At 40.2% G+C, this 14,609-nt stretch overlaps 1 protein-coding gene across 1 annotated transcript in view; it reads left to right on the top strand.

Annotated features, from left to right (window-relative positions):
• The first annotated feature begins 7,880 nt into the window (after nucleotides 1–7,880).
• LOC124165740 overlaps nucleotides 7,881–14,609 on the top strand; it is a 29,107-nt gene continuing 22,378 nt past the window's right edge. The window contains exon 1 of the mRNA XM_046543227.1: nucleotides 7,881–8,045. Coding sequence (XP_046399183.1) covers nucleotides 7,965–8,045 — 81 coding nt within the window. The 5' untranslated portion in view covers nucleotides 7,881–7,964. The remainder of the gene's footprint in view (nucleotides 8,046–14,609) is intronic.

Here is a 14,609-nt window from a genome sequence, read left to right on the forward strand (position 1 = left end):
GACGACTCGTCTATTGAATTTAATTCACCCTGATTATGACGATGGACGAGTCGTCCGTAGAAACGTTGGTGATATATAGTACAACGATTCAAACCGTTATAAATCTCGATAAGACTTCACGCAAGACATCTATTTCTCAACGATTGTCCTTCCCATAGTTTTGTATTGCTCTCCAATTTGGTCCATGTCAGCCCCGACTAACCTAAAATCCCTCGATTGCATCCCCCACTTCTTTGCCAAAATAGTTAGGCATAGAATCCCTCACTTACGCAATATGATCCTCTGATGCTGTATTGTATCTTCTCTTTCCTTGTCTAATCTGCAGAATCTCAGACTTAAAACGGCCTTCAACTTTCTACACAACATCTTGAACTCGACTTTTGACTGCCCTAAACTCATCTCTCTGTTGCATTGTAGAATACCGACTCGTTCCACCCGCTCGCTCTCCCTACTCCACCTTCCTAGTCCCTGAATCTCCCTGACCAAGCGCTCACCTTTATATCGCCTCTCCTCCCTTCTAAATTCGCTCCCTCCTTCCATGTATACTTTTTACCTGTCATGCAAAAAATTCACCGCACAAGCTCTGACCCATATGTCTGCCAATTGCATGTTATACTTTCCCTACTGGTTAATTCTTTGTTTGTTTTTATATTGTTATTGTATTGTGTCTAATTCATGTAATTGTTAAAAATTTCACTGTAAATTGGCATTACTGCTGTATATAAAATTTACTTAAATAAATAAGTAAAAAAACCCGGATAATCTGTCAATGGGAAATGCATCATTTGAACAAACTAGCATAAGAGTCATTTACAGTACAAGTGATGAAAGTATCTCACATCACCGAAGTCCACGAATCGACAGCATCTCTTTGTGCACGCAATGGAGCCGAGGGGAAGTAGCAGTGGGGAGTTGAGTTCTGCGAGACGAAGGGAAAGGAGAAAGCGACACTTGAGTGCACGGCGCTCTCCCCCCCCCCCCCCTCTGGAGTGGGGAGGGGAGGGACAGAGTGGAGGGGGGGAGGGAATTAGGAAATCGGGGTTTGATTTCCACACATTGGAAGAGCACGAGCAACACACGGAAGGAGCACTTTACGGAGAATTAAAATCGCATTATGAGGAGGGCAATTTTCATTGCCGAGACCTCCACCGAACGGACAATAGGGTGGTTTCCTTCATCAAAGATAACGAAATGCATTCATTGCGATTCCTTACCCACAATTAGTGTACTCATAATATACAAATTATTTGGTTTTAGAAATCCCAGTTTAGACGAATGGCAATGGTCAATTTTAACCTCATTTGAAAAAGGCCAGATTGGCGCCCATGCGATGCAACTCCACGTGACGTCACAGGGACCTGATTTCTATACGAGTGGATAGGAGTTTTACATCGTCTTAGATTACCAATGCATGCGTGCGGCACAGAGCTCAGGGGAACATGCCTTAATAATCACCTATTAAAACTGGCTAAGGTCGGAAAGTTTCCTTCGTTTGATAAGGCATTAATAATCCGTATTTAAGCCAAGCGCTACCAGCCAGCAGGGTACTCTGCTACCTGCTAGCATCCTGCATCGCGTCGTATCAGTGCCCAAAGCCTCGCCCCAAGGTCACCTCACTTGCGGCAGCGGGAACCAGAACGACGTCACACGGAATTTTCCCAGCATTCATACTTAGCCGTCGCGTTTTTGCGCGCATGAAAATTTTCACTTTTCGTTTGATCGCGAAAAATAGATATCTCCAATCAAAAATTTAAAAGCGTAAAAAGCGTGCTCCAGAAATAATAATCTTTCGATTTAGGCAATAAAAAATAATAGTAAACCACCACATTCTAGGGATTGCGACCTGGGGGAATAGCAATCACCACCGATACAAAGAAGAGAAAGAGGGCTTTCTCCAAAAAGAAGAATCTCCTCACAGCAGAGAACAAGTTTGGACGTTAGGAAACAATTCATCAGATGAGATGCTGCATATGGAGCAGGTCACGTTGTGGGAGCGATGCTTGGACGTTGACAGCAGCAGAGAAATCAAGAGTGGAAACATTCGAAATGTGGTGCTACCGGGGAATAATAAAAATAAAATGGATCGAACGTGTAAGTAACGAGGAAGTGCTAAGGAAGGTGGGAGAAAAAAGAAGCCTCCTAAAAACTTAAGCAGAAGACGGGGCAACTTAGTTGGCCAATTCTAAGGCATGATGGCCTGATGAAGACAATCATTGAAGGACAAGTTGAAAGGACACAGAACAAGGGACGGCCCCGAATGAGTTACATAGGACAAAGGGTTATAAAGGATGTAAAAGAGAAGAAATAGGTCGCTATGAAAAGGTTAGTGGATAGGAGAGAGAAATGTGGTGCTGCGTAAAACCAATCTTATGATTGTTGACTAAAAATTATGATGACAAATAATGCAAAGGTGAGACTTGTGATAGCCACGAATAAGAATATGTCAAAGTCAAAGAGGGATATTACGGAGCATTTCCAGTATTTAAACAAAAATATTTGTTGATTCATGTGGTGTCATCTTGATACATACAAAGTAAGATCGTATAAAACTTTTTATAAGCCAAATACAGAATATTCCGGTTAATTGGGACATATCGGAACTTGTGCACATTGCTCCAATTAAGCGACTGCCCCAATTAGGCGAACTCTCTTGTATATGGGCATAAAAAACTATTAAATTGTAGAAAGACGAATAAAGAATGTTTATAATGCAACATAAGTTTATTAAACTATTAATTTGATTAATAAATCAGCGAGTTTTAATTTATTATCATTTTTAAGAATTATAACAATTTAGTTAAAAATATTTTTCACTCCCTCTGGCGACGCTGAATGAATGTCTTTTACTAAGTCCTATTAAAGAAAAGTCCTATCCTCTTGCGGATAGTACAACAACAAGAGCTTTCAAAATAGGGCAAGAATAGGAGCATTTGTGAAAAAATAAGAGTAAATCTCAGGAGGAAAAAAAATAGTATTCTGAAAACAAAAAAAATTAATTTAGCCGCGAATTTAGTCTATGTTGCCGACTCATGGCCCAATAAAGCGGCATGCTGTCCCAATTAAGCGGAGAATACTTTGGGATATTCCTCTATTGGGTTCTGTTCTTCAAAATCTACCCCAATTAAGCGGCTGCCCCAAGTAACCGGTGGACCCATTAAACGGAATCTACTGTAATTATAGGAATGGTACAACAGAAAACATATCACAGCTTTATTTGGAAAAGGATGGCGGTCTTAAGTTTTTTTGCTATAAATGTGCTTCTCCTGCATGATTAGCACAATGCTTAGGAAAGTTAAGAAATACAGATTAAGGTACTGTTAGCCGCAACGACATCTAGTAAAAGTTTCAGAGAGCTCACATCACTCTCCTAGAGTATCCCTAATTACCCATGCCTAAACTCACTTTACTATTCACTACCTACTCTCAAATCAGTCAAACAAAATTTGTGATCTCAGTGAAGCGTGAAGCAGCCGCTCATCAAACTACTCTTCTCCATCTCCGCATTGTATTTCACTAGTATTTGAATGCAATTTAATCACAAAAAATTATCATAAAACCTGTTGTCGGCGCTCATGATGCCTATGCATCTTTAAATAGCCATGACTTATACATTCTTATCCTACGACTCTGGCGCGGACACAAGCGTATTCAGTTCGAGGCGCACATTTTTAGGTCTCTCATATTCGAAGACATGTCATATTTCCATAATTCTGGGTCAAGTGTTTCAAATGGTTGATTGGGTCGAAGGGGAAGGAAGCAAATTGAATGCGTGAATGTTTCACCGAGTACCACCCTGAAGGATAAGCATATCACGAAATACGGTGGCGCAGGAAACGCAGAGACCAAATACGGATACTAATAATTAAAACTCAAAAGGCCAGTATCGAGACGTGCATCGAATTCTCCGAATCACTCCTTTATCGTGGTCAATTCATAATTTATTAAAAAGGACTGTCTGAAAGCAGAGCAGCGCATTTTCCAATTACTACCATTCCTACGACAAATCCACAAATCATATAGTGAGAGAGTAAATAATATTACTCACTCAGGCTATATTGAGTACTAATAGGCCATAGTCATTCAGCGAAAACTGAATTAGCGAGTATGTGTGTGGTATCAGTTGGTATCCAATAAATGCTATGGATACGGAAATAATTTTACCAAAGTTACCTCCAAGTCTTCGGTAAAATTTTAGAGAAAAAATACAGTGAAACCATGCAAGTAATACATATCACCCATAATATGTATACTTATTAATTTATATGACACCGAGGCCGACGTTATAATCTCCTATCAATCTGCCAATAATGTCATACTTTTGTTGAAGAGTTTAGCTGCGTAATATTAATAACAACATCTTTAGATATTAATTGGATACAAGAATTAATCTTCCCACCACACTCAATGATGTTGAGGCGGATAAAAAATACTTTCATCAGAAAATTTTCATCAATACGACAAATAGTGATTGAAACGCTTTCACTTTGGATAATGAACGGTGGTCAAGACATTAAGATGCACTGAACAGCCCTTGGTAGGAAATCATGGCGGATGATAAACTTTTCTTTGATACACAACTCTTTATATAAAAGCATTTCCCTCCATTTAAACCTTCCATCATTGATATGTGATCACTTGATTAATAGCGCCGTTGTCAATCACACATGGAACAAAAAATAATTAATTTACTTGGAGATCGTGTCTCTCCATTCCCGATTTGATAAAAGGAACAATATAAAGATACTTATTGAAAATACGCTTGCTTTGGTTAAGATTCGGTCCTCTTATTTATTATTTTTTATCATTACATTTTTTAAATATTATGTTAAATTTGTTATTATTATGTGTATCTAGGCTTGCTGAATATCGGTTTTTCATAAAATTGACAGTTTTGCAAATAAATAAAGCAAAAATATATCCATCCCAATATCTCCTGCCACAATCATTACAAGTAAATTTGTAGTTAATATTTTATGTGTATCACATTGATCGGGATAGACAAATAAATCATTCATGAGGAATTATCTTCGTATATAGACTTGTAATGATAAAACACAATTCATGAGACAACCGAATATAAATCCAAACAATGTATTCTACGTTATCCAATTTGAATAAATATGTATAATATACATTTTTATTGTTTATGTTGTCCCTTCCTCCCAGTCCGTTCATTATATAACTTATCATAGGCGTAACGACGTTTTTGGAAAAGACCGCAACGTTGACCTCAAGATAAGATACACCATATATGATCATTCTTTGCAAAGTTACTGAGCAACCTTTGCCAACAAAGAAGTTAAGGTAAAAAGCAGTCAGGACAAAAAAACACCGTCTAAAAGGAATACCGCCTCATTAGAATATTGGAAGGTAAAGGCTGAAGGGCGTCGAAGTGAAAATCTCCGTTTTAGAGGCTGCAGAGAGTTTTCACTTTCAAATCTACGGCGTATGCTCGCGTGGAGCGCAGGCCTTTGCCACGAGAAAGAGCCGTCACGTCATACTTTAGGTAATGGCCTTGTGTAAGCAACGGAGCGCACTGGGTCGCGGACATCTGATGAGCATCGCTGAAGATGGACGGACTGCGAGCTGAAGATTATATTTTCCCAGGGAATCTTCGCCACGAAACTTCGATGCTCAACAAATCCAAATAGAATAAAATTTCCTCCTTAATCAAATCCGCCGTGGTAGATCCCTCCTCAATTATATGTTAACCTTTCTCAAGTTAGAATCGAGAAGCTACATGCATAACGGAGTGTTCCTATGGCCGCATAGGAAATACCGACAGAGGAACGAACGCTTACAGCATGAAGCCAAGTTCAAGAAATGATGAAAATGAAGGAGATTAATGACTAACTCTAAGGGTCGCACTAGAATAATTCCAATACATTGCGGCGATGCTTCCCATGTCTGCAGTGGCGGATACATGGGGGGGGGGGGAGGGCTACTGGGCTATAAAGCCCCCCTTAGGTATCCAATTTACACTAGATAGAATGGTAATTTTTTCCGAACCCCCATTATTACTGCTGGAATTTTAACCCCCGCTTAGACCCCCCTTGTTCCTATCCTGGATCCGCCAGTGCATGCCTGGATAAACTTACACCATGAGATGGTTTTAAAATTGGCAGAATTCAACTGTATCTGAAATTTTTACTTGAATGCTAAAATTCCTGTTCTAACACATAATCAAAATGAATGAAAGATTTAGTGTGCATAGAACGATCTACTTTACATAAACGTTGTATATGTCGACAATGATGACAGCATGTTGATAAATTCGACTGATTCAAAACAACTTCAAGAGATCATACCTGTTAAAAATTCCGTATGCATTAATCGCATCCAATCTATCATATTTAACTATCGTGCCTCAGATACATCGTGGCTGATAATAAAACCGTGAATCTTGCAACAAACCTCGCCAGGATATTTGATATCGCATCGTTTCCTTTGTCCTTCAAACACCGTCCACCCAAATAAGTGGCGAGAAAAAAATACCCAATGCCTCTCATGTGAGCTCAAGGCGATGGTTCACATTTTATAATTGGAAGATATTCAAGATGCGTGAAGGCCCACCTAGATACCATACATCTGCCGTCAAATTCCATTACACACAAACAGCAGCAAATTCAAAAATATTAATGCGCTTTCTACATATTTAATTAGTTTCGGATATAAGTACCGCGGTCCATGATGTCCAAACGATCGCATGTTGGGGACACCCGCGTCACATCTCTGACAACAGTCTCAACCTCGTTGCTGCCAAGACCATCAGCGCAAGGCTATGGTAACGCGCAATTGAAGAGAGGAATATCATGATGTAAACTGTATTGCTCGACCTGCCATTTCATCCCGAGCAGAGCAGCGAAGACGATACTGTTGGTGGATGTTTTAGTCCGGAATTACCCAAAACAAGATTGCTGGGATAGTTTGGGATTTTGAACGACAGTAAATGAATGTGTTGTTATTAAGAAAATTAATTTTAAAATAATCAACTGTTCAGAGAGGTAACTTGTTTTAAATAGAACGAATAGAAAAAAAACAAACTAACTTGGTGCGAACTTTGATTCATAGAATCCATAAATGGCTTATGTTACTCGAAGAAAAGAATTGACATTCCTGGATGCTTTATTTGAAATTGACGTACATAAAAAATTGCTCCTAATGACAGTGTACCAATTCAAGCCGAAACTCCGATCCGAATATTGAAATACAAGAAATCAGTCATGGCGTGACACTGTTGGAATATGTGGACTGCGTTTAGATAATCTTAAAAGCTTTCCTGCATCCTTCACTCTCTCGATTTTAGATTTCCCGAATAGATAAATTTTCCCGATTTGCCCGAATAATTACGACCGCATCGAAGTTGAATAATATCCCTGATTTTTTTTCTTCCGAAGATTTAACTTATTTTTCGCAATGAAAAATCATATAACTGCATACCGAGATTGATTTTTGAATTGATATTTTTAGTATCGAGAGAAAGGTGGTAGTAATCGTAAGTTTTGGGCACCTCCTAAGCGTTCACTAGTACAACCGTGACTACGAGATTAAGGATTGTTGAAATCCCACTAAAACTTATCGAAAAAAATATTATGAGGCAATTTATATGTTCTATTGTGGTGAGGAAGGGATTGAGCAAGCACTTCAAGAGTTATTCCGTTAGAAGGCGTTCATCAGACTCCACTGTCGTGACTACGAGATGAAAATTTGTGAAAATCTCCCTGGAAGTTGGAAAGATGATTCAAATGTTCGTTCTCCCCCTCCCCCCCCCAACCAATCTTCCAACTCTCACTTTCCTTGGTCCAACACAAGCCCACTCCAGCTCCTTCAATCCTTTCCTTCCCCCCCCCCTCCCACCCTTCCTGCAGCAGCGAGCACCGTCTCCCCTCGCTCAGACGGTCAAACGCACCTCTTGGAGCAACACCGCCTTGACGACGACAGTGCGACGAGAAAACAAGTGAACGATGGCGTGGGGTATTTGTGTTCTGCTCGTCTCTTTGGCGCTAACTCTCTCTCCAGAGTCCACCTCTTCTAAGTCAATACAGGTAAGCACATTTTCATTCTCTTTTTTAACACCAATGTGGTTCTTAACCGCTGGCCCGTATGATCCTAGACTGTGACTCAACCATTACTATCATAGTACTTTACCGATTAAGGTAGGTTTCCAAGGAGTGTTCAAGAAGTGATCCGGAAGCCTCCCTTTCCTCCGAGCACTGCCTTCTTTAATTCATTGTAAGGCCTACTCCCTTTCAATCTATCTAAAAATCATATTCTTTTCCTTCCCCACCCTCGTTTCCCTAACATTCTACCCTCGAACACCATTTTCAACATCCCCTCCCCGCTAAGCACTGATTCCATCTATACCTTCTGTCTCCTCCGTATCTCATCTAAAAGCTGCCTCTCATCACCCACCATGTCCAGCACTTCGTCGTTCCTTTTCCTTTCCGTCCATTTCACCCTATCCATTCTTCTCCATACCCACATCTCGAATGCCTCCAACCTTCTCTCGTCTCCTTTCCTCAGTGTCCACGGTAAAGTAAAATATATCAATAGCAACATACTAACAAGCAAGCTGCTTTCAACAAGCGTGTTACGGGGTACAACAGCTGTAAAAAGGAAATGCGGTTACGAAGTCCCGTATAGCATGTATTAAAAGTTTTTTTTTTTTGCTATCGAAGGAAAAACAAATTACTAAGCCGATCTTTATGGCATTCTCTCTACATTTTAGTTCTGTCGGACCTGGAAATATGTTGAGGTTCTAATTTGATATGTGATCTCAATGCGCTCTCAAAGACCCCGCTCGCTCACACAATCTAATTGCAAGCCCACCGTATTTACCACGAGTCTCCATCGGCTCCCAGCCTAATTAATTTCAAAGCGTTTTTCGTGCGCCCCCACCACTTTTCGACGAAGCTTTCCCTTATGTTTTATCAAGTTCACGTATCAAGTCTTTCTCCGCCGGATCTCGTATTTTCGCTGTGTGTTCAAGGTGTTGTCGGGCGAAAGCCTATCTCACTTTTTCGCCCGACCTCCTCCCCCAGTTCCCTACGCATCCCTCTCCAATTCTCCTGCATCCTCTTCCCAAATTACCTCTGCCTGTCAAAAGAAATAGGATCTTCATCAAGATGTGTTAAATGTGACTCGTAAGTAACCTTTGCGAACGAGAGAATAGGGTCGTTTCCTATTATTTTTTCATTGCCTAAATCGAAACATTATTACTCCTGGAGTACGTATTTCACGCTTTTAGATTTTTAAATGACGATATGTATTTTTCGCGATTAAATGAAAAGTGAAAAATTTCAAGCGCGCGAAAACGCGACGGCTAAGTGAGAATGCTGGGAAAACTACGTGTGACGTCGTTCTGGTTCCCGCTGCCGCAAGTTAGGTGACCTTTGGGCGAGACTTTGAGCGTCGGCTAAGTAGGAATGATGGGAAAAGTCCATTCGACGTATTTCTGGTTCCCGCTGCCACCCTGTGAGGTGACCTTGAGGCGAGGCTTGAGCGCTGATACGACGCAGGCTGCTAGCAGGTAGCAGAGTACCCTACTAGCAGGCAGCGCTTGGCTTAATTATGGATTATTACTACTTTATCAAACGAAGGAAACATTCCGACCCTAGACAGGTTTAATAAGTGATTATTAAGAGATGTTTACCTGAGATCTGTGCCTCATGCATGCATTGGTAATCTCAGACGATGTAAAACTCCTATCTACTCGTATAGAAACTAGGTCCATGTGACGTCACGTGGAGTGGCATCGCATGGACCCCAATCTGACCTATTTCAAATGCAGTTAAAATTGACCATTGCCATTCGTCTATACTGGCATCTCTAAAACCAAATAATTAGTATATTATGAAAACCCTAATGGTGGGTAACGAATAGCAATCAATGCATTTCGTTTTCTTTGATGAAGGAAACTACCCTGTTCCTAAGGGAGTGGGGGGAGGGGTTCTTTGGGGGTTCCAGCGCCCCCATTTTTTTCCATTGAGACAACCCTCCGCCATATAATTATCTGAGGAGGTCATCTAACCCGCGAAAACCTCTCTCCTGACACATCGATCCTTATAGAGCTACATTGCATTAAATCCGCTGATAACTACCGATGAATTTACCTTTAAGCAAATGAAATAGATAACTGACATAATAGGATGTAAGTGTTTCCGATACTTGCGTGTTGACCACACAATATCAGCGTTTGCACCACCATCCACCCAATCTCTCCTCCGATGCGCATTTTTGCCTTCAGATGGGAACGCATGCTTCTGGGAGGGACCCCAAAGTGCCGCAAAGATCGATCAGCGAAAGGATCGCTTTTTTTATGCCTGTTGGCATAACATTCTTTGTCAGGCCTAATTCACCCCAAGCGAAATCCGAACAAACCTCACTTCAATCTTCTTTTCGTAGTAAAAGTCGAAGGTGCTTCACGGGCAGCCTCCCGGCCCTGAACGTAATTTGCCCTGTGAACCAGAATGATGTCGCATTAAATAATCCTCATTTAAAGTCTCTGAAATGCTACACATTCATTACTCTCCTATATTCCCAATCACACCAAGGGTCTCAAAAAGAGTGTGCAGATACTTATAGTAGGCCCAAGTCCGTCTCCTCGAAGCTTTATGGTTTTTTTCCACTTTGGCGGGATTTAATCGGTTTTCGAAAATGCCCGCAGCGTGGCGCTGGGGACAGAGTGATCCAACACTCACAATATAATATAAGCGAGAGATGGAACTTAAAATTTGTGAATGACATCGGCACGATTGTAATTTTTGGTTAGCATAAAACGCGAATGAAAACGTTTCTCTCTCTCTGCGTTCCCTCATTAGCGACGCGAGTTCCGACTTTCGTAAACGCAATGAAATGCGCGGAGGATGTCCAAATGCCAAATGGTGAATCGTATGGTGTTGTAATATTGGTGGCCTTCACCCGAGCGAGGTCCAAACATCCTTTCCGAGTCTCCAACTCTCCACTTTCGCACGGGAAAAGCGCGAATTACACTGCGGTGGTGACGCGTGATCTTAGGGTTTTCCGGCGTATCAGTTGCAGAAAAGTTTCTCGGGTTTTCCACCGGTTGATGTCGTCCATGTCTCCCGACGTTTCGATCAGCGACTTGCGGCAGCGACTTCGGAAGATACCCTGAGGATGATCAGAAAGTCGCTGATCGAAACGTCGACGTGACATGGACGACATCAACCGGTGAAAAACCCGAGAAACTTTTATACACTGCGGTGGGTTTGCTGCACGCACGCCGTTCAGCGGTGAACAGAGGAGCGCTACGTTTTCCATAAGAATAACATGCCGGCATCAGAAAGGAAACCGAAAATATTTTCGCCCAATACCTACGTATTATAGTCATAAATTTTCATTCAACTTTCTGGAAACGAGCAATTCGTGCGTTTCGTTGCTTACACTTTTATTTCCCACTTATGTTCAGTGAACGTTGTAATAATTCAATTAGGTTGGGAAAAATTCTACGTATTAACAGTTAAAAACTCGAACAAAATTCACTAACTCTTGATTAATATTGTGGTATTCCATTATATGCTTTCTTTCATATCACACAAGTACTTATACCACTTGTATTTTACCGAGCGCGACCCAGGTTTCAACGAATTATCATAATTAGCTCCTGAAGATGACGATAATTCATTGAAACCCGGGTCGCGCTCTGTAAAAAATAAGTGGTATAAGTAATTGTGTGATATCCAGGAAGTTAAATACTCGCTTTAAGTATATATTAGCTGAATTTGCAGTTTCACTCAAGTAGCAATGTGGTTGTTGGATATTTTTGGATGTGAGGCCTTTTGCTATTAAAATCGGTTCTCGAAGCTAGCTAATAAAATTTACTTATTTCCGTGAATACCTAGGATAACCAGGAGAGTATAAAAATTACTAAAATGAGCCAGACAGGTATTTTCAGTCGGACATTCACGGCATCATTCTTATTCCGCCAATAGGGTGGTCTCATATTATTTTTTATTGCCCAAATCGAAAGATTATTACTCCTGGAGTACGCATTTCACGCTCTTAGATTTTCGAATGACGATATCTATTTTTCGTGATTAAACGAAAAGTGAAAATTTTCAAGCGCGCGAAAACGCGACGGTTAAGTAGGAATGCTGGGAAAAATCCGTGTGACGTATTCCTGGTTCCAGCTGTCGATTGGCTTAAATAAGGATTATTATTCCTCTATCAAACGAAGGAAACTTTCCGACCTTAGCCAGTTTTAATAGGTGATTATTAAGAGATGTTTCCCTGAACTCTGTGCCTCATGCATGCATTGGTAATCTCAGACGATGTAAAACTCCTATCTGCTCGTATAGAAACTAGGTCCCTGTGACGTCATGTGGAGTGGCATCGCATGGGCACCAATATGGCCTTTTTCAAATGAGGTGAAAATTGACCATTGCCATTCGTCTAAACTGGGAATTCTAAAACCAAATAATTTGTATATTATGAATACACTAATGATTGGTAACGAATCGCAGTCAATGCCTTTCGTTTTCTTTGATGAAGGAAACTAACCTATTCGTGACAAGCAGGCAACAGCTTAATTTTACATTCGAACATCTCCTCGCAGTTTTCCACTGTCTTTCTCTTGACACCATACGCAAACGATTCCTAAGGATTATTCACTACTCCATGGAGGCAGTTGATCCCTGCATGAATCCTAACAGAGCACTCTTTCTTTACCTGAGGAACTCCTTCATGCGTGGCATAGCTGTTTTCGTCTGCGCGTGCGCAGCGCCACCCATCAGATGTGAGATCACACCAGCTAACTCCATATGGCCCCCATGAAAAATTACTCATGCTTGGAACAACATTTTCCATAGCAACGCGTCTTCTGCCCAAATTGTTTGCAAGTAATATTCCAATAGCCTTAATTCTCGTCACGAAATGACTGATTTTTTTTCAATTGACTGACTTTCAATGAATGGTTCAATGCGCACGACAACAGTTAACGACCACTTCCTCCAATCACAGCACAAGCCGCGCATAAATTTTGAGATCCCTTTCAGCGGAATTAAGACTATTCTGCGTTTCTCAAAAGACAAAAATTCATTGCTGTCAGTTAACTTCAAGAGAAATTTGATTTAAATTAATTTCACATTTCAAACTTTAGTTACGCTATTATAACTTGTTGTAAACCAATGGACGTACATTTTGAGCTTTCAACTTAATAGTTAGGCCAAGATAAATTGTTGTGAAATATGATTAATGATTACCAAAAGCACTGTCTAGGATTCGAGTTCAAAATCCCTCGCACGACATTCAAACACGACGAGACTATACCGACTCCATTTAGAACTCTGGAGGCTGCTAATATATGCGCTTCTTGACTCCGAAAATTCCCCCTTTTTCCCACTTTCCAACATTCTCTCTTAATGAATGCCTTTACGTCGTCTCGCGGCCTTATCCGGATTTCACGACTTCCCGCGAGAAGACGAAGCCTTGATTTCTGTTCGACCTGCGAGTGAAAAGTTCCCAACAGTGCAATCAAGTTTATGGATTCCAATTTGGGAAAAGGCCTCACAATCAGGTTGGAATAAAACCTTGAATGAAATCATTCTCAATAGCTGTAAACGAAATCAAAAGCCTCAAAATGTGAAAGCGTCACCTATATAATATAATTTTTCACGACTCACTTACTTCTTTGTGCCTTACTTCATATTAAAATGCAACAACGTTAAGCGTTTAAAAAATTAATTTTCTAGTCCCGGAATTGTAGACCATTTCGAAGAAATTTTTAAAATATAATATCTATCGTTGCCAAAAAGACATAGCAATCAGATTAAATAAGTAGAAGGCACATTTGAAACTGGAGGTAGAGGAGGTTTGAATTTAATAAAAATGGGTTTGTTGAAATAAATTGGGTGAAAGGCATTTAAAGGTTTCAAAGCATTTTCCATCTATTGATCTCCTTCCTTTTTGCAAGTTATGTCAATTTTTTCAATGCGGGCTACTTTTTATGGAAGTCACAGTGTGGAACATAACTTTAAGCCAAAAACATTGCACCACAATTCAAATTCATGGAGCAGTTACTTATGTAGGTCCTTTTGAAGGAAATTTTAGTCTTCTCAATTTCAGCATAATCACTTTGTAAAAATGGTTGATAAAATATGCAAATACCTATCACAAAATTCAGTGAATTGTTTCACTGTACGATATAAACTGCAGCGAACACCTGCATATGTTGTAAAATCAGAATAAATCACCAACAGTAAAATAAAATGCAATTGAAAAACATTGATACATATTTTGTCTCCAACTTTGGACGGGATTTTACAGAGGAATTTAATATGAAGTTTTAATGGATTACCTCAATTTTTCGCCTACCAAAATTTGAGTTTAGTGATTAAAAATTAAATCCGGGTTCCAATCACCGCCGAAAATGCTGTTTTTTTTACATAAATTTCATCATTTATATGCTTGCACACTTTTCTGCTAGCATTTGGTGGCATCAGGTATGGTTTTCAACTAATCGTCTAGCATGAAAACCTATTCTTAATTGACTGGCACAGAGCGCATGAAAATAATGAAATATTGCCTCTTTTAAATCCTGGTCCAAGTTCGCATGAAAAACATTATTTCTCGATCTACATCTCGGTCCCTGT

Source organism: Ischnura elegans, chromosome 9 (genome assembly GCF_921293095.1).
Source record: "Ischnura elegans chromosome 9, ioIscEleg1.1, whole genome shotgun sequence".
Taxonomy (NCBI): domain Eukaryota; kingdom Metazoa; phylum Arthropoda; class Insecta; order Odonata; family Coenagrionidae; genus Ischnura; species Ischnura elegans.